This window comes from Gouania willdenowi, chromosome 24 (assembly GCF_900634775.1).
Source record: "Gouania willdenowi chromosome 24, fGouWil2.1, whole genome shotgun sequence".
Lineage (NCBI taxonomy): Eukaryota > Metazoa > Chordata > Actinopteri > Blenniiformes > Gobiesocidae > Gouania > Gouania willdenowi.
This window is the reverse complement of record NC_041066.1, coordinates 20,786,205-20,808,039: the sequence shown is the minus strand read 5'-3', so window position 1 is coordinate 20,808,039 and position 21,835 is coordinate 20,786,205. Positions and strand designations below refer to the sequence as shown.

General features: G+C 36.0%; 1 protein-coding gene across 2 annotated transcripts; it reads left to right on the top strand.

Annotated features, from left to right (window-relative positions):
• Positions 1–6,074: 6,074 nt before the first annotated feature.
• Positions 6,075–21,126, top strand: cnstb (consortin, connexin sorting protein b). 2 transcript variants are annotated; one of them, XM_028439127.1, is made up of 11 exons: positions 6,075–6,154; positions 10,320–10,775; positions 11,498–11,604; positions 12,340–12,370; positions 13,263–13,349; positions 13,475–13,586; positions 14,831–14,852; positions 14,936–15,005; positions 15,885–16,063; positions 17,465–17,609; positions 18,937–21,126. In XM_028439127.1, the coding sequence occupies exons 2-11, from the start codon at positions 10,694–10,696 to the stop codon at positions 19,134–19,136; spliced, it is 1,035 nt and encodes a 344-aa protein (XP_028294928.1). In that variant the 5' UTR covers positions 6,075–6,154; positions 10,320–10,693; the 3' UTR covers positions 19,137–21,126. The 2 variants fall into 2 exon arrangements, with proteins under 2 accessions (XP_028294928.1, XP_028294929.1); XM_028439128.1 differs by lacking the exons at positions 6,075–6,154; positions 10,320–10,775 and having other exon boundaries at positions 11,495–11,604; positions 12,137–12,370.
• Positions 21,127–21,835: the final 709 nt, after the last annotated feature.

Below are 21,835 nucleotides of genomic sequence, written 5' to 3'. Positions count from 1 at the left end.
AGTGAGCAAATCAAGAGGATGCTGTCGCACTATTTAGTGCAACAAAAAAAAAAAAAAAAAATATTAAAGGAGAAACTTGCACATCTTTATACCAAAAATATTTTATGATGCAAGAATTTTGTGGAAGTGATAAGTTTGAATTCTCTTTTAATGAAAAGATCCAAACTTCTCTAAAGGATGCTTGTTGGCTCAGCACTAGGCAGAACAAGGGCCTGTGGCTTTAAGAGGCTGATGGTAAATTACAACAACATAACAAAGCTCATTACTTTGCTCACAGGCCTAAATACACTAGTCAATTACAACTAAATTAAACACACTTATTCACACAGATAAAATTAAAAAAAAAAGTTTTTTTGCATGTGGTCCAGCAACAAGCTGACACACACTGGGCAATTTCAGCTACTTTAAGTTGCCCTTTATATAGAGTCCAGAGAAATGAAAAAAAAATTAAGACTTCATTGAACACTGGGGAAAAGATTTGGGTTAAAATTCGAAACAATGCAAAACAAAACTTCGGTTAGGCGTCAAAACAATGGGAAAAGAAGACTTTGGTCCTATGTTAGAACAATGAAAGAGACGGGTTATTTGTCAGAACATTGGGGAAAAAAACGAGTTAAACGTCAGAAAAAAAAAAAATTGAGATGAACATCTGAACAATGCAAAATAATTCTTGGGTTATTCATCAGAACATTGGGGGGAAGAAGCCTTGGGTTATTCATCAGAACATTGGGGGGGAAGAAGCCTTGGGTTAAGTGTCAGAATGATAGGGGGAACAAAGACTTGGGTTAAATGTTAGAAGAATGCAAAAAAAAAAAAAAAAAAAAAGACTGATTAAACTTTAGGATAATGGGAAAAAAAACTTGGGTTAAATGTCAGAACACTGCAACACAATACTGGGTTAAACATCTGAACAATGCAAAACAATACTGGGTTATTCTTCAGAACATTGGGGGAAAAAAAGACTTGGGTTAAAAGTCAGAACGATAGGAGGAACAACGACTTGGGTTAAATGTTAGAAGAATGCAAAAAAAAAAAAAAAAAAAGACCGATTAAACTTCAGAATAATGGGAAAAACTTGGGTTAAATGTGAGAACATTGGGAAAAAAGACTTTGTTAAATATCTGAACAATGCAAAACAATTCTTGAGTTATTAGTCAGAACAGTGGGAAAAATACTTGGGTTATAGATCAGAACATTGGGGAAAAAGACCAGTGATGTGTCGTGAGTACTAGGGATGGCGACAACTGAGAACAGCCTCAGTGAGGCACATCCACAAAGTCTCTTTCCTTTTGTACTGTGGATTTTCTGACCTTTCCTTTGCTGAAGGTCTGGGAGCTCAGGTGTTGGTCTGCCATCTTTTAAAAGCTGTCATTTTTCCTCAAGAGAAAGTTCGTTTCTCTAGTGCTGTCATCCTACCTGTAGTTTTATCCCGCTTTGAGCTAGAGAACGTACAGCAGCCACGTATCAATTCACTAATGCTCTGTGAACGTACGTATAGCATTTAGCTTAGCACAGTTACGTCCAAAAGCAGCATAGCAATCTTCCTTTTAAGGTAAATGGTTTTCATTTTGGGGAACCGACTGCGCTTGTGCCTTTGGGAGAGGGTGTGGCCTCCTCCTGCCTTACAGTGGAGCGAGACTTGTGCAGCTTCTGTGCCGTAGCAGGAAATAGCGATGTTTAATCATTTGGGCTATGAAAAGCACAGCATTGACACTTTCAAGCTTATTGGTACTGTAGGCTAGCAAAAATCAAAAAATAAATTATAATTAAAACAAATAATCAAAATATCAATTCACCCTTGGGTAGGCACTGCCTACCCTGACCACATGTCTATGAAAAAGACCTAAATTATACTTCGTAACAATGGAAGAAAAAGACTTGGGGTTATACAACATCATTGGGAAAAGGACTTCGGTTATAAATCAGCACAATGAAAAAGAAGAGTTAACAGCAATACCACCATGTCCACGACCGTTTCAGCAACAACTACAAAGAAGACCAGGGTTAACATGGGAGTCTCAGTCAAGTCACGTCTGTGAGAACATGTAAACTCCTGTTCACCCACACAGTCTTGTGGGAGTGGCAAAGTTTAAGGTGATGTACTTTCCCATGTGTGTGGAAACGGACGCAACGGTAAGAGCTCATCTGCTTTAATGGAAAGAGAAACCACATGCGAGACGTGCAAGGTCGAAAGGGAAAAACCTACAAGCTCTAAACGTGCAAAGCCTTTTCAGCTGCAACGACAGCTCTGAAATAACAAGGAAGATGCGCGAAAACAGAATCCCATCTGTAGTTTGTCCGTCCAGCTTTTCTTTATCCAGGTTCAGTTCTTTGACTTTGCTCATTGGTGCTCAGGAATATTTGCCAAAACCTCCGTTTTTGCTTAACTGCTTTAATTGCCACCAAGGCTCAAATTTGCAGTTACGAATTCTTTTAATTATCATATATTATAGGGGTAAGTTTTGATTCTGCACTATATTGGGTCCAAGCTTGCCCTTTTGGTGTCTACTTTATTAGTTTTGTTGTATTTTGTTTAAAGTCCAGCGTTCCTGGCTACAGTTTCCACCAGGACTCAAATTTGTTGTTGCAAATTGCTCCAAGTACCACCATGACTTCATATAAATTACACTTTAACATAATAAACTTGTGGATTGTATGCATATTTTAACCTTGTGTGCCTGTGTCACATACCTGGTTGTGATACTCCAATTCATCTTCAACTGGAACCTTATGACGACGAAGGTCCTCGTGCTGTGGAAAACATGCCTAGTATCAGTATCAAAGAAGACTATTTACCCTTAGCACAAAATATGTATATAGAATAACCTTTGCACATTAAATTAAGGACAGAAGGTTGATAGATGTTACATACACAATTTCTACAGGAGGTTCAGGGACTTGCTCAACATCCCAAAGTAGATTCAAATAAGTAATCCTATGATTAAAATTTTTTTTGGTTTTTCCCATTAGGTCACATCTGTTTTAATTTACACAATGGACACATAAAAACTTCAGTATAATAAAGTATTAAAGTTAACTTACCAGAAGGTATAGGCCAGGTGTGAATAGGCCACATCAAGAATTTCAGAGTAAAAATGATCCAATTCTTCATTACCACCAGTTTTTTGTTATGAATGTTTCTTCTGGATACTTGCAGTGCTTCTGAACATTAACCGTTTCTCGTGTTCCACGTAGCATTTGAAATTCATGTTCTCTGCACTGGCGGACAGTGGCCGGCGGTTGGCATTTGAGTTTTATTTACCTCCTGTACTTCCCTTCATGTGATTTTTTAAAATGTAGACTTACTTGCCACATCATAGCAAATGTGTAACAAAAGATAAAGGTTTTATTCACAATGAATGAAACTAAGGGATTAATGACTGTAGAGTTTTAATGCTTTATGGGTCCTTAAAGCACATGTTTACATTTAGCTCCCATCCTCATGGATGTCTTTGACCTGTGTGGCATTTGTTACTCACGTTATGTTATTTAGTTTAATTGATCGGCTGCTGCAGGCTGAGGTCAGGCATTACAGTACGTAAAACCACAAGCAGTCAATTTCGGTAGGTTGTGGCGGAGAAATTTGTCAACAATCTGAAACTATGACTATGCAAGTTGACAATGAGGTCGAAAAACAGTCAAGTAAGATATATGAGATGTGATGATTTAACTATGACAACAGTACAACCTTCAAAATATGGTACAGTAACTATACAGCCATAAAACCAGAAAGCTCCAATACTTAAACAAAAAACTGCAACAATATAGGCCTAAAAAAGTCCAAAATACAGGCATCAAAGCGTAACAACAAAATACAAGCATCAAAGCAAATATAAAAGCGAAACTACAAGAATTAAAGCAAAAAGGCAAAATCATAAGCCTCAAAGTGTCACAGCAAATATACAAGCATCAAAGCGGAACAGCACAGCAAAACAGTGAAAGTACAAGCATCAAAGCTTAACAGCAAAATACAAACATTAAAGCGTAACAGCAAAAACATAACCATCAAAGCGTAACAGCAAAAAGACTTGGGTGGGCTGTGTTCTTTAAACCACAACTCAGCATAGTTGAGTCTTGTCGCCAACTCATAGTTTCAACACAAAGCATGACTCTGCAACAATTCTGCAGAACGCTGTGTTACTGAAACCATAACTAATTGATTAATATGGTTGTCTTTAAACCAACTCATCATTGGCAGTGTTTGGCTAAGCTGTGAAAGCCAAAACCATGACCCAGTAACACTAAATTAGACACAACACAACTTAATGCATTAATTAGCAAGAATACTCAGGCAGGCTGAACCAGGAGTGTCAAACATTTACCAGAAATCATAAATATTATTTAAGGTTTTCTTTATGTGTTCTAAAAGTTAAATAAACTAAAACATCTTATTATACCAATGCTTTTTTTTTTTTTTTTTTTTTTTTCACAAATAAATATATTAAGTAACTACATTTTTTTTTTTTTTTTTTTAGAGTTCTGTTGATTTTTGAAGACTACATGTGTCCAGCCCATAAAAACCAAGCTGCACTGTAAATCACTTCAACAACTGTGGTCTAACAAAGATTATCCTACTGTGTTGTTGAGCAGAGAAGTAAGACGTGTGGAGGCCGTTGGAGCTCATAAAAGAGCGACTTTAGCAGCCACACCTTAAATAAGGAAAGTCTCATCAAGGTCATGAGCTTCAGCTGTGACAGGTGAGCAGGAGGGAGGGGCAAGTCAGTTTCACTCTAGGGTCAAGAATCATCTCAAGAAGTCGTACATGTAGTACATGTGTGTCTTTATGATGCAACCAAATAAATGAAACATTTCAATCAAAAAATAAATAAATAAATAATAATAATTTTAAAAAAACGTGTCCAAATGCTATTATTTGGGTCTCAAATCTTTTTTTTGTATTTGAATACTTTTTGTTTTTGATTGAAAATATTTATTTTTTAATAACGTAAACTGTTTTTGATCAAAAAGTTTTGTTTTTATATATATATATATATATATATATATATATATATATTTAATCAAAGAAAAAAAAAAGTATTTGAGATCCAATCAATTGCATTTGATTGTATGGGAGTACTTATGATTGATATAAACTCTTTTTTAAATTGAAATTATTATTATTATTTCTTATTGAGAAGGTGTTTTTTTAAATTGAAGTTTTTTTTTTTTTTTTGTATTTGGACCATGTTATGAATAGTACATTTGTGTCTTTATTATTCAATCAAAAAATAAAATAAAATAAATAAAAAATAAATTTCACTCAAAGAACAAAAGTGTAATTATTTGGGTCTCAAATATGTTTTGTTATTTGAACACTTTTTATATTTGACTGAAAATATTTATTTTTGATTGAAAAGGATTGAATAATAAAAGCACAAATCTACCTTCATATTAGATCCATCTTAGTCTAAATTTATTGAAGTAGATATGTGTCAAAGTGAAAGTGTTCAAACAAAAAACCATATTCGAGACCCAAATAATTGCATTTAAACATTTTTTTTTTTTTAAATTGAAAATATATATATATATTTTTTAATGTTTTTTTTGTTTTGTTTGTTTGTTTGCTTTTTTGATTGAATAATTAAGACACAAATGTACTACGCATATCATGGCCCAAATAAAAAAAAGATGACTTAAAAAAAAAAAAAAAAAAAGCTGTCCAAATGAATTTAATTGGGTGTAATTTCTTTCTTTTTTTTTTTTTTACATTTGAACACTTTTTCTTTTATTTAAATATATTTTTTGGATTGAATAATAAAGACACAACTCTACCCCCATAATGTAAACAATCATCAATATTTAAGTAGTATGATTGCTGTGATTATATAAGAAACACAATAATATAAAGTAGAGAAGGATGCAACATTTCCTCTGTAGTCAGCTTAGGTCCATCATATGACTGTTTGAGCTGCTGTTACATAAGGTGCTGACACACACAGCCAGTAGCATCCAGGAGATGGCAGCCTCCACCATTACACACACAGTAAACATTAGAGGACCATCCATTGGGAACATCAGCACTGAGGAGGAGGAGGAGGAGGAGGAGGAGGAGGAGGAGGAGGAGGAGGAGGAGGAGAGGCTTTGGAAAACCCGGATCTGACCCCAAACAACAAGCATGACAAGAGGCTGATGTGGACACACACACCATCCAGATGTGAGTACACCTTTGATCACACACATTTACATTTCCAGGCTATCACGTGATCCGCGATCCATCATTAAACAAGAGATGAGGAGAATGTCAAGGCGAAAAACGGCGAGTACTGCTTTCTTCTTCTTATTATTATTATTATTGTTATTATTATTATCATTACAGGTAGCATAGACTACTATATATAGACAGGGAACCATGCAGCGTTCACATCATCCCTCCTACCTACACAGCCAGTGTGTGATGATGGTTAAAATAATGATCAATAATCACCATTAATTAACGCTCGAGGTCTCGCGGCTCACGCGCCTCATGTGCGATGATTTCTGAAAGAAGATGTCAACTTTATTATTAAAATACACGGTGAGCTTCATAAACATGATGGCAGCGAGGATATGCATTCAGTTTGAGGATTTGTCTCCAAAACAGAAAAGGGAGGAAACTATAGGGCAGGGTTTCTCAAATGGCGGTACGTGTACCCCTAGGGGTACGCGATGGCACTACAGGACGTACTTGAGAAAGAGACAGAGATAGAAGAAAAGTAACAATTGAAAGCAAATGTGGGGTTTATTTTAGTTAAAAATGATAATCACACTATTTATTACCAGCATCTCACAGAACGACAACAAAAACACACAAATTAAGAGAAAAATACACGACAAACAACAGTAATTTGCACAAAATGGCACCAAAAACACACACTAAGAGAGAAAAATACTTACTATTACCAACAACACACAAAATGACCACAAAGACACACTAAATGAGAGAAAAATACACAAGATTACTAGAAAATATACAAAAACAACAGAGAAACATGCAAAATGACATAAAACGCAACCAAACAACACCAAAAACACACATATTGAGAGAGAATAATTTAACTAATACACATAAAATGACAGAAAAAACAAAAACAGTATGGTAGAATTTACCAGGTACTAAATTATGTTTCATTTCACTCATTTACAAACTGAGATTCTTTAAAATGTGTCATTTATTCCATTATTATGCTCTAATGTTATTTTTCTCCACAATTCTGAGCAAAATGTTGTAGTCAGATTTTGCACTTTTGGATTCAAAAGTTAGAAAAAGGGGGTACTTGAGCCAAAAAAAAGCTTGATAATCACTGCTATAGGGCACAGTGAGAACATGCAAACCTTACAGTTAAGATAGTCTCCCTTAGATGATCAGATGTAGGACTTTTACTTTAAAGCAGACATGGGCAACCTACAGACCAGGGGCCACATGCGGCCGCCAGACAAATCTTTGTGGCTCCCAAAGTTAGGGCACAAAATGATAAAAAATAACAGCAAAAATTACAAAGCAACAAAAAACACAGGAAAAAAGAACAAAAATACACAAATGATTTGTTCTTTCCTGTATTGATTAATCATTATTTACTCTGATTGGTCATTATTACTTGCACCTAGGAGATAATTATTTTCACCCGTGTTTTTTTGGTTGTTTGTCTAGGATTATGTCAAAAGCACTTAACAGATGTTGACAAAATCTTAAAGAAAAATAGACTTTACATCACATGTGTCAAACTCAAGGCCAGGGGGCTCACAGGGCAAAGTGTTCAGCTGTAAATTGTTGTTGAAAGAACTCTAAATTTCTCCAAAATCATGCAATTTTTCTCAAATGATTCCACAAAATCTCCCGAAAGTAATCAAAAATAAAACAACCAAAGTACATTTAACTATATCTCTCTTATTGTTTAGATATTGTCTTCCATATTTTGTGTCTAATTTATAAATGGAAGTGCAAACTTGGACACATTAATGTTGAAATTGTTCGTTTTTCCGCCTATTTGTGATCAAAGTGGTCTGTATTTGACGCTTGAACTAAAATGAGTTAGACACTCCTGCCTTAAATCAGGGAAGATAAAAGTTGCCCATCTCTGCTTTAAAGTGAGCAGATCTGATGAGTTGTATTGTAACGTGTAAGGCTATTTAGCATGAAGATATCGTTGCAGTAATTTACCTTCCAAAATCAGGGCATCTGTCCCACATTCTCTGCCCCCCTTACTTTGTTCTTATCTTAATGCTACACATGAGTCAGCCTCTGCTGCTGGCATTTTTGTACTTTGTGTCACATTCCATGTTTTTAAGAAGCACAATGTTCACATGACTGCGAACATTCAGCGTGAGCGCATAACATCGCACAGCTTTCATGGCCTTAAAGCACTCGAGCTGAAAATGCAAATCTCATGAAGCGGAAACTCATTTTTTCTGCAGTTATAGAGTGATTCTCACTCAGCCAGCTGTGAGGTAAAGGCAAGGTCGTTGTGTTCTTAGACAGAAAGATATTCGGTGTTCATTTGTGCGATTTTAATATGAAATCACGTTTAAAACTGAGAAAAATGAAGGGGAAGAGCAAAAGGCCTCGATAATTCTGTTCCTAACAGCTGATTGGAGGTCAGTTTAAAAGGCCTTTCCTCCTGATAATGTTACCCTTCAGTCACAAGTTAAAGGTAAATCATTATTAACTGGCTGTGAATTGTCTTCAGGCCAAATGAACACTGTCAGCATGGATAAAATCATCAGACGAATGTATACAATAACAAGTATCAAACAGTCAGCTGTGTTTTTGACTTTTTCTTTCTTGTTAGGGTGCATGGTGAAGATAGCACTGCTGTCTCACAGCGAGAAGGTTGTGGGTCCAGTACGTTCCTGAGTAGGGTACATGCTAGAATTGCATGTTCTCCCTGAGCCTCTTTATTTTTTCTGATAAGGTTTCCTTCCCAAAAGTATATACGTTGAGGGCTTTTAAATAGAGGTTATTATAGTTATGAGTTAGTTAGTTATTTGTTTTTTAAAGAGTAAATAAACTCCAAAACCAATTTTTTCAGCTGAAAACAACAAATGGATTTGGATATGAAGTCATGTGGATTATTGATTCTTGTCCACCTTTTGACATTTTAGTCAAAGTATTTGAATTTACTTTTTTGGTTTTTCTGGAAAAATATAAGAGTGACTGCCCTCGATTGGTTAAAACCTGGTTATTACAATTACATTTTGCTATTGGCTGAGAATGATGGTTTGTGACATTTTGGTGGCATTCTTTTGTTACTGTTAGCCCCGCCCCTCTATAAAAACAATCACCTGTCAACTTTGTAATCTATGGTGAGTTGGTTGGGTGGAGAGAATTGTAAATATAGAGGTATAGTGAGTATTGGGTAGCTGGTTAGTTTTTTGGAGATTTTATAGCATAGACTCAGGCTGTTTCTGAAATAGAACACATTACGTACGATGCATGAGTAACTCATTGATTATACACTGTCTAATATATACTAAGTATGATTAGGATGATGAGCATTCCCACTGAAATATACTTCCAAGTTTCCCAAGATGCATTTCAAACCTACAACCACAAAAACCTGAATCACACTGAGGCTAAATATCTGTTGATTCTCCACCTTGTAGAATATCAACATGTGGTCATTTGATCCATAAAACTAACGTATATACATTTCATGCAAACATTTCGGAGATTTTCGGAGACCCTCCATTGTGCTATTGACAAAACTTCTGTTTATCATCAAAACAAGAGCCCTATTTACAAAAGTGTTTTTTAAAAAAGTAATGGAAGATAAGAAGATATTCCTTTGTTTTGAAAAGGTGGTTTGATTTTTAGCTTGAAGCTGGTGTCACGGTCTGCGTTCACCTCCGTGCTGAGATTATAACCCCAAAAATAAACAAAAATAAATAATTTTTTTGAGCATAAATTCATTTTTCGGTAGTGCGCATGCGCATACAGTATATGCGCATATGCAATCTCAGTACGATGTGAACTCAGACCATGACACCGGTCCCAGGATGGTAATACGTTCCACTCGCAATGCATCATTGGACGGTTGAGTATGACGAGTGTGTCCACTTAAAAAATGTCAGTCTGATGATCTTCTTTCATTTGGCTTTTTACTTGCGCAAATGACATAATAACAAAGTGCCTTGCAGGTCACTATCTATTAGGTGAGTTTATGAGTTTGATGGAGAGTCAGAATACGCATGAAGAAAAATATTACCTGTCAGGGTTGTCTCCATTGATTCATGGTGGTTGATTTTTTTTTTTTTTTTTAGAAAGTAATTTTATATGTTTTCAAAGCATAACATGCGCAGGAGACTCTGCAAAAATGTGTCTTTTTTTTTTTTTTTTTTTGTAGCCTGCAAGTGGACGACAGACATCTGGCACAAGCGAGAAACTACGACCTCTTCAGTCCCACTGTACAAATTTTAAATATCTAAGTCCTCGGCCACCCAGGAGAAACGATGGAGAAATAAATCCCGTGCATTTTTTCAAGAGTGATTGTAAACCAGATCTGCTGCTTGAGGCACCTTTTATTCTTTACTGGGAACTCTTAGCAGAGCTTACATTCCCCAGCAGTCTTCTTATCTCCCTTAAAAGAAATCACTTGGATCATAAAAGTCAGTTAATGTTTCCAAAGCACGGCTGCACCTCGGCCCAACTCAGCTCTCTGGAAGTTCTGAGCAGCTTTTGGTGAACTTGGAGGAGACGATTGTTGTGGTGGCAGAGGTGATGGGGAACAAAAGCACCAGTCCATCTAAAGCTCCTGATGCTGCACAGAAGCAGGAAGAGCTGCTGATTGATTATGCAACAGGTAAAAACTCTTTTGTATATCATATAAACGCTTATGTGTTTTTTTTTTCTGTGGATGCATGTAAAGACTTTAACATTTTCTTCTCAATTTCATTGGTCACATCAATTAGTTTTAATGTGGTTATAATTACGTTACCTGGTACCAAAGTGGAATACTGACTTTTCTCATACTAAGATGGCTTTGGATCAGATATGAAAATGTTATTTGTGTCATTTGGACTGCAAGAGAAAAAAAAAATCATATCAGTCATATAGAGCCAAATAAATTAAATGTACAACAGAGATGTTTGTATACACATGTGCAGCTGGGGCTTGTTGCACTAAAGACGTATCAGGCTATAGTGGTGAATGGTGGAAATAATGATAAAAAGCAATGGTCAAAGATAAAAGGGGATATTTAATGCATTTCATTTGGTTATTATCCAAAATAGGTGATTTCTAGAAATAATGGCACAAAAATGGCAAAGCTACTAGCTTAAATGTGTAAAAAAAACAAACAATATCTTTTTTAAAAGACCTCAACATTTCCACAATTAAAATAATTATTTAAAAACAAATCTACAATTTGATTATTTAAGTGTTTATGCTACTTTATTCAAAGCCTTAAACTTTGTTTCGCTAACTGAATGTTTTTAGCTAACTATGTTTAGTTAGTGGCCATGAAGTACAAGCGGATCAGTCTCTCTTTCTGCTGTTGTTGTTGTTGTTGTTTTGTGATCTCAGGACTCCCAGGAGATGGACCCCAGGGCCCCAGCCCGGAGCTGCTGGCCTCCCTGCAGTCCCTCGGAGAAAACACCGACTACACACTGCTGCCGCACTCCCTGCACCAGGTGTGTGTGCATTGCTTGTGAAAACTGAAAGAAATGTGGTTGATTACAATCAGAGGGAAATATGTGCTTAATTATATTATTTAGACTGTTGCCTGTGATGAACCTGTGACTACTTTATCATTGAGTAAGACGTAATAGGCTCAATTCCCTCTTAGAGAGAATAGATTAGATACTAGAAAGCTGTATTTTGGGAATACAGAGATACATAATATAGAGAACATTATATATGTGGACTATATGGGGCCTGTGGGTGAAAATTAGCTGAAGTGATAAATAAATGTGCATTGTCCCTTCCAAATAAACAAATAATAAAAAAAAGAAATGTAAAAGTAAGATTAAAAATCAGGTGCAAGGATAATATATTTCCATTGTACTCATAAATATGCTTAGTTTCACAGATATTAGCCATTATTTACTAAAATCAAAAGTAACCATTTCTCTTTTGTAAACTGACCATTTCTGCAATTTCTAGGAAGTAAGGGACATGTTAATCCATGTTATAAGTACTTCCATGTGACTTTGTGTCTCCCAGGTCACCCTCATGGCTTTGATTCCTGGTGTGACACAACCACGTGATCCTCATTTTCTTTTTTATATTTGAAGGGATTTGGTGATTAAAAAACAAGTATTTATTATTAGAAAACAACGTGTGATTTAAGGCAAACTCAGAATTTTGGTGTCACATTGTATTAGAGGTTCTGATGGTGAATCAATCACATGGTTTTTCTTTTTCAGATTGCCGTGGCTTACTCACACAAAGAGAACTGTATCCTATCAAGTCATCATTGACAGTTTGTGCCAGCAGCGACACTTTTTTACTGAACTAAATACAAATAAACTACCTTTCTCTTAGTATAGTCTGTGATCTATGTCTGTATACCAGTTCATCGATGTCTTGTGAGTCAATTGTTAACCCATGTCAGTAAACCTAATCCTATTACTGTTGGGGAGTACTTGGCTTTGCAGGGGTTTATACTTAGCAGCAGTCTGTTATCAGACTCATATAATGTGGGTTAATATAAACAATAATTCCATATTTATTTCCAGGAGATCGACCAAACCTACATTGACTATAGTTGAGATCTGCATAGATAATAAGTAAGGTTTTATATCCTTGCTCAAATACTTCTTCTGGATACTGTAGCTACAGTACCTTCTAAATTATCTCCAAACTCAAACTTCTTTTATTGACATTGTCTATTGGCTCACCAAATTTCATTTAAATTTGTTCATGACTTTTTGAAATATCGTTGCTTAAAAACTTCTTCTGGATACTGTATCTTCAGTATCTTCCAGATCATCTCAAAATCAAACTCCTTCTTTCATTTGCCATTGTTCGTTTGCTCACCAAATTTAATTTAAATCCGTCCTTAACTTTTTGAAATATTGTTGCTTAAAAACTTCTTCTGGATACTGTATCTACAGTACCTTTGTGATCATCTCCAAAATCAATCTCTTTCTTCCTTTTGACATTGTCTATCAGCTCACCAAATTTCTGAACTTTTTGAGAATATCCTGCTAACAAACATAATAAAGTACAACAAAATTGCTATACACCCACATAGTACATACATACACATTTTTGTAATAGTCTATAAACTGTTAATCTACTTTTACATACATGCACATATTTTGTCCTCAACCAGTGTTTCTATCAGATCAGTGGGCCATCCAGTTCCTCCAGTTAGAAAAGTTCTACCATGAACAACTGCTCACCAATCTGTCCACGCTGCAGGAAACCTGGGGTACAGCAAGACTTTATTTATTTATATAAATACTCAAGTTAGATTTCATTTCTAATGTTACACCTTGGTATTATTGCATGTCGAACTGTGCCTTTGACGTGTTCGAATTCACACTGTGTTCTAAGAGAGCAGTTGGAGAGAGAGGAAAGAGTTTGAGAACAGCACCGTAGCAGAGACGGAGGACCTCACTCAGAAACACATTGATGCCCTGAGACAGATCTGTAAAACGCACGAGAGGTGAGTGAAACATGTCAACAGTACTCATTAGTGTAGAACAGGCATGGGCAACTGGTGGCCCAGGGGCCACATGCGACCCTCGCTCTAATTTTGAGTGGTGCCTTAAGTAAATACACAAAATTAGTTAAAAACATTCAAAATTCCAGAAATATGCACTAGACCAGGGGGTTCTCAACTGGTCTCCCCATTGGACCCACATTTTGCCACAGTCATTAAATCGCGACCCACTTTTCTTTTTTTTTTTTTTTTTAAATTCAACCAACCAAATCTAGTTTTTCAAAAATAGCTGTTAAACACACATATATAAACTATATATTATCCTGTACCACATGCATTTCACAGCTTGCCTGTTAAAAGAAAAGTTTCTTTCAAAATAAAAGACATTAAGTATTTATTTATTTTTCATCTGCCGTGCACGACCCATTTTTGGGTCCCAACCCACCAGTTGAGAATCGCTGCACTAGACAACACAAATACACAAAACGACACCAAAAACACAGAAAACAAAATGACAACAAAAATAAACTAATTGGCTCGGAACACACGAAACAAAAACAAACGGAATGAGACGAAAATACGCTAAATGACTTAATAAACACACATAAAATGACAGTAGAAACACACAAGACAACAGAAAGTGCAAATTGAGAAAAAAAAAAACTAAACAAAACAATAAATTACACCAAAAACCCATGAAATGACAAAACAAAGTTATTGTTCTTCCCTGTATTAATGCTCAGATTGGTCATTATTCTTAATGTTGTGGCACTCGGATCAGAAAATCTCTTTTTTTCTGGCCCCGCTGTGATAAAAGTTGCCCACAGATCCTTAAATAAAAGATTTCTTAAAGGTGGCATATTCTCTGAGCCACTCATTCCTCTCCTGCTGGGACATAATCTTTAGACCCAATCGTTCCTTTTTGTAAACATCTGTAAGAACATCCATCAAGTCATCATAGATCAAGCCTAGGGACAGAGCAACATTCCAGGGACCAAATAGAGATGTTTTTCTTCTACATTTTAATGTGGACATGACTAATGCATGTCTGCATGCCAGACGCTGTTGTGTCCCACCCATTATTATTTTTTTTAGCCTTTTGGTATGTCACTGCAGCCTCTGGAAATTTGTACCAGATGGCTTTAACTTAAATAAAGAAAAAAACTTTGTGCTAACTGTCCTTTCTTCTCTGGCCTTCCTGTTCCTTGGTCATTCTTTTGCTTCTATCTCTCCTGGACGTCGTTCAGACCATCCGTCAGTACGGAGCAGGTATTTCCCTGGAATCTGATTCTTGTTTTTGCACATCCTGTTTATTTCTCCTGGATCGCTGACGACTGCGTTGTCTCCTACAGATGAAATTGAGCACAACTCTGAAGAAAATTTGGACCAAGAATGAGAGTCTGCACACATTTCATAATAAAGGTAAAAAACTCCACCTCTATCTTGATGTATCTTATTAAAGGTAACATGGAAGCCTTAAGGCAGGGGTAAAGTATGTAAGTCTATCAGTCCCTGCATGATCTTTAATTCAACTTCCCTGATTTCAGGAATTTGTGGAAATTTTGTGGAATACTTTGAGGAAAATTTGCCAGATTTTGGAAAAACTGAAACTGCCGTCATGTGAGATAAGAACTGGAAAACAGAGCTCTGCAAATATTGTGGATTTCAATTGAATTTTTGTATTTGGAGGAGCTGAGATATCTATAACTGAAGTATTTGGTCATTTACAAAATGTTTCATGTTTTCTCTATCATTTTTTACTTTCTCGAGCAGGCCAAATTTTGATGCTTTAAAGGGCCGGAATTGGCCCCCGGGCCTCAAGTTTGACACAAGTGCCTTAAGAGTTCTGTTTTAACAACAAAAAATCAAGAACATGAAGTTAGAAGCCTAACATGTTACGGTTTTTTTTTATTCCGATAAACTTTTTTCAGGAAATTTACTTTGATCTCCTGACATGTTTCGACTGTCAATTGCCAGTCTTCCTCAGAGGCATCTCCTGATCGCTTTAATGTGTCCTTTATGAGTTGTTTCTGGGACACATCAAAGCACACATTCGGAGATCAAAGTAAATAATATCCTCAATACATTGGTTATAATGTGCTTTATCATCTACCAAAAAAAATTAAGCTTTCTAAACCATCGACCTTTCCTTTGATGCAAGAGACGAGTTAAAAGGTTTACTACATGGAACTCAAGGAAATTACAAGTTAAGGTCATTAGAATGTTGTTCTTAATTAGAAACTACAACAAAAGAAAGAAAAGCATTAAGTAAAAGTCAAACTTTCACTTGTTTTTCAACAGGAGCTGAGGAGAAGGATGGTGGAGAAGAGGAAATGTGTGAGGACGGGCAGGAGGTAGAAGAGATGGAGGAGGAACACTGTGAGGAGACACCAGAGGAGGAGGAGGTGAAGGTGGAATGGCCGACTGGAGTACCACAGGCTTCAGATAAAGACCTGGCTAAGCTTTCACACAAAGAGGGGGTAAGAGAGAAGACACACACACACACACCAGTACACACACAACAGTCTGTTTTCATGCTTTAAAACCCTTCCCATGAGCAGAAAATATTTTTGAGTTCCACATCCTGACTTCTCCACTTCTTTGTCTCAGCTGGGACACACCCATTAATGACCTGTGGCGTTGCCTCTATGAGATCATTGTGAACTTTTCTCCCCACCCACTCAATGGGAATGTCCCCAATTACTGAGCTGGAGCCTGAGTCTAAGATTTTTTCAGTTTAAACATTGAACTAAAGAAGCTTTTTTTCTTCTTGAGGTGTGGATATAATCAGATTCAATCCATCCAAGCAGCAGTGGGAGCTAAAGGTTATTACGAGGATGGAGTCGGGATCACAGCTGTTATGTAATCCAGAGGGGGGTGGGGCTGTTTCCTAAGATAAAACAACCAAAATATATACATAACCTTAAAGCTTTTGTTGCATCGTGGTATTTTATTCAAACTTTGTTACAATGTTAATTCCTTATCAAAAACACCCCCCAACATATTATTGCGCTTCCTTCCTGCATCTCAGAGCAGTCCTCACTAATCCTGCTCTCTGAGTTGTTGCTCTGCCCTCTTCTGAAAAACGAGCGTAAAAACTTTAGTGACATCACTAAAGTTTGAACCGCCCCCTCCAGGAAGTGGCTGCTCCCGGTGTAAGTACCAAATGCAAGTATATCCAACTGCAGCCGCAGGTACAGTACAACATGCAAGCAGTTTTTCAATGCGCTGAGCCGTTCCATTTTAATATCGCCTAGTATCACCTTTGACTTGATCTGACGTGTTTGTGACACAATGCGATGCAGCAGTTGCACAAAACAAATGAGTATCACCTTAAATTAGTTACCGTAATAGAGTTGAGGAGGAGAATAAATTGACTTAACAGCTTAACACTCCGCTGAGTGTTTGAAGCAGCTGAATTACTCCGCTGCTGCTGTGATAAACACACAGCCTGAGCTGAGACGGACTCACAATAACAATGGCCGCTTGAATAGCCATGTGTTTTACTGTAATGTGCAGTTTTTTGGCTGTAAACAATAACAACAGTGTGTGGATAGCAAAAAGAAAATCGCTTTGGTGATCACTGATTTCCCACACAAGAGCGAGGCATGAAGTCTGCATCTGCAGACATGCCCACTCATGAATATGCATGAAGGCCCCAAAACAGACCGTTTTTAGAACTGCTCAGAAAGTGACTTTTCAGAGGCTAAAACTCTGGAAAACAGGCAAGTTTGGGAAAATAATCCTCAAATACTATGTTGTTAGGGTTCTTAGAACAATTGGAGATGGGGGAAAATGAGAGTAATTTTAATTAAATGATGTGTGTGTTTTTTCTGGGTTTTTCATAAAGAGAAATGCCTGATTTTCATCTGTCCACACAGAATTCCTGCCCTGATGGTCTGGTTTCCATACTAAAGAGAAGAAGAGCATCGCTGGATGGATTACCTCCTCCGAGCACTACTGCTGCCAACCAGAGCTCAAAGCGCAAAGTTCATTTCAGCGAACCCGAGGACGGCATTGAGCAAGGTACATGTAGATGGTGCAAATCTGCTGCACCCTGTACATATATAAGGTTTATATAAGGCATAATCAATCTACTACTTCTTTATTCACTTTAGATCTTCCCATCACTTTGCATCCAGTGTTAATTTGCACAGAACATTTTGATATAGTTTTAGCCTTAGTCTTTTGACTAAAATGCAATTTAGTTTTAGTCAGAATTTACTAGTCAGCAGGACTATTTCAAGTTTTAGTCACACTAAATGACATTAAGATTTTAGTCGACTAAATCTGTATTTAAATTGTAGACTAACATATACAAGATAAATTTTTTTTTTTTTTAAAGATTCATTTATAAATTAAACAGCCTGATGGTGTGTGAGGATGTGTTAATGTTTGTAAATACACACAGATGCATTGGATGTGATAATTGCATGTGACGACATGAACACATGAGTTCTGATTGGATTTTGTGCCATTCATCCATTTCATTTTTATTAGCCATTTAAATTATAAACACACACATTTTAATATAGTTTTTTTTTTTTTTTATTAGTCACAGTCTAGTTTTTTGTCCCTTTAAGGAATGTAGTCGATGAAAAACTATGCTTTATTAAATACGGAAGCAGATTAGGGCCAATTTGGATGGAGAAAATATTTTTTGGGCAGTCGAAATGTCAAGAATAAAGTCGAAATGTCAAGAATAAAGTTGAAATATGTCAAGATTAAAGTCGAAAAACAAGAATAAAGTTGAAATTTTGAAAATGAACTTAAAATACAATATCGTGATAAAAGTCAAAGGTTTGCTAATGAAGTTAATCTACGAAAGCTGACGAGAGCCAGTTCACCATATACGACAACAAACAGCAGATCATGGCCGTCTACAAAATACGTTAATCTTTTTGTTATTAAACCCAACTTTGAAGTATAGTTTTTCTTTTTTAGCTCATAAACACAGAGTTGTAATCTATTTAGGAACTTTGAAGATATATTGCCAAAAACTTAATCTGCTGAGAAGGAAAAACCAGTCAAGTTTGGAAGAGGTGGAGCAATCAGTTGGTCTGTACGGAAACAGATTAGAACCAGTTTTGATATTTTGAGACTGTTGTCATATACGGTGAATTGATCCTAGCTCGATTCCGTCAATTTGTCTTTAATAGCAATCCTTTGACTTTAATCTTGACATTATATTTCAACTTTATTCTCAAAATTTCAAATGTGTTCTTGACATTTTGACTTTATTCTTGATTTGCCCAAAATTATTTTCTCCATCAAATTTGGTCTTAATCTGCTTCCGTAATGAAACCATCACAATAATCTGGTGATTTCATTTTTTCCTTCTCCTCCCTTGCAGATGACGTAGGTGGAGATTCCTGCCTGGTTCTGCTGCTTCTGTGTCTGGTGACTGTAGTGATCAGCATTGGAGGCACTGCTCTCTACTGCACCCTGGTGGACTCGTACTCCAGCATTTGCACTGATTTCACCCACAACGTTGACTTCTACGTCACGAGCGTGCGTAGGTTCTTCGAAGGGCTCACGCACTGGCTGCCTTAACAGATTCAGACCTTTCTGGTGATAGTCAATAAGTGACAGTATCCTGACGCTGCCGAGCTGAGCTATTAAACCAACCGCTGCAAAATGGTCAAAAAGTCAAGACTTCTGAATCAGAACGTATGTAAAATAAGGTGGTCAAAGCCACAACCAGTGTATAATGGTGTGCTGTGCGAGTGGACAGAAGCTCCTTTGTTTACTACTGTGTGTTAATGACAGCACATTAGAAGAAGAAAGTGGAGTTCCTCACTGTTAGACTAGCATCACAAGCCTGTTTCTCCTTCTTTTCCCTTGTTTTGTGGATCTGATAGAAGTTATGGCTTAGAGTCAATGTGTTCTTTTACATAATAATGTATGGATCAAATGGTGATCACTTAACCATCATTTCAATACATTGTATCACCAGCCATGCCCCGTTTCAGATCCTGACAAGCACTTTTCAATCAGCAGTCGATCAAATAATCAGTGATTTCCTTAATATCACAATAAATAATCACACAGAGACAAAATGTTACCTTTTAGAAGCCATTAACATCCATCAACAGTTGAACTGTAATGGCTGAGAAGCTTTATGGAAGAAATGTCTAGGAATTGGTTAAAAAAAAACAAAAACATTGACTGATTAAATGTGTGTATATATATATTATATTATTATTTTCCAAATTAGCACATCAGACATACAATAAATATCAAACAACTGTATTCTATACTTAAACTCTCTCAAATATAAATCTTGTTCAAATAAAATGTAGTATAAACATTTTGTAACACACTTTAATAAACATGATCAAAAACTAATTCTAGAAAAAAAAAAATTCCCTGGGATCCCCAAAAATTTATGAAATCAAAATGGGGTCAAACAACCCAAAAAAGGTTGAGAACCACTGCTTTATAGACACATAATACAATGTTCAGATACATTTTTTTTTTTAGCTCAGAATGTTTACTTTGTTATTACATAGTTGTGAATTGTTGGTTTTAAAATGATTGAATAGACCTCAGCTATGGCTCACACCCCCTCATGGGTTCATGGAGAGTGGGAGAATCTCTTTTCCAGACATCGAATAATAAAGTCTATTGCATATGACAAAATCTTAACTGTAAAAAACTACATGGAGATGCATCAAACAAAGATTTGTGAAATCAGATTTACAGCTACAATGTAATGAAAAATACTAGAAACCACAATTTTAAATTATTTGTCTGTTTAAGGTTTAAAGTCTCTACTGTGTTTGACATATGTTAATATAGTAGTCAGAATATTAGGCAATAAAGCCTAATAGGACTTCAATACAGGTATACATTTACTGTCACTCAACCATTGACATCCACGATTACAGGTTAGAGTCACTGTCATAAGCACAGCACAGCTCTGACAAAAACTAGAGGTTATTCATTTTAAAACCAATTTAAAATACTTATTTTAAACTTTAAATACCAGTTATAAAAACTATTAATGTGCGCACTCATGCATTGTGTGAGAGTCCTACATTAACTTTGTCAAAATGAGGCACAGCATCCTTAAACACTCTCCATGGACACGTTTTTATGTGTAATTTCATGTCTTCACTGTAGAGATCCATACAGTATGTATGTATGCATGCATGCAATCAGCCATTAACCCTTTGTTTTATACTTTTGTGGACTCTGATTTTAAAAGTCCGTCGGTTTGAACACCAGATTGCATTTCAAACGTTGTTGTGGGATGGAGATTGAGCCTCATCCTCACTGCACATATTTAATACATACAGGAAAGCACAGATTAAAACTGCATTTATGTTGAATATATAATTGTGTTCCTTTATTTGTTGTTTAAGGATCAAGATTTTGTTTGATCCCAGTTGAAACTGCAGATGTTATTGAAGGATGATTCATACCTTTGTGTTGTTCCTGTGGATTTTCCTTTACCAAAAAGTGTTTGCAATCAACCTCTGTTTCTATATATATATATATGTTCAACTCGGTCTTCAAAAATGTCAAGAATTTATTTACAAACAGGAAACATTTGATATATGTGCTTTAGAATATAAATAAGTTTTTTTTATTAAAGAAAATATGTATTACATTTTATATTTGTAGCCTTGTTATTGTTAGAGGATTGTCACACATTATGCTACTCAATCATTTGTGTAAATATATTGTTGTTGTGCAGAGCTACACATTAACCTAATAGTGAGGGTTTTAGGTTTGGATTTAAAGGTTGAGATGGAATCTAACAGTCTTATGAGTGTGTGTGTGTGTGTGTGGGGGGGGGGGGGGGGGGGGGGGAGTTCCAAAGTCTGGGTCAATGGCATCTTAAAGGAGCAAGCTTGGACATTTTGATTTCTTTATATAAATTTTGACTGCTTTTTTGGTATGTTATTTGATTAATTTAAGAGACTTGAAATAGGTAGTGAACCAAATAATAAACACATTACACAAAGGAGTAGTCTCTTTCCATTTACAAGTATGAATAAAAATATTTACCCATTAAAATAACATTTATAACGTCAGAGATACGCGAGTCCAAATTGTCCATGAAATAAATTGATTTTTAGGGACAACCAGCAATGATTGTCAGTCTAAAAAACATTTGACTTTACACAATTAAAGACGGGGCTATTTTTTTTAGTTATTTTTTATTTTTCAATTTAAAGTTAGATTGTTCCTCTTTGTTTTGGTTCACTCATGAGCCGATGGGTGGCGGTAATGCAACAAATGGA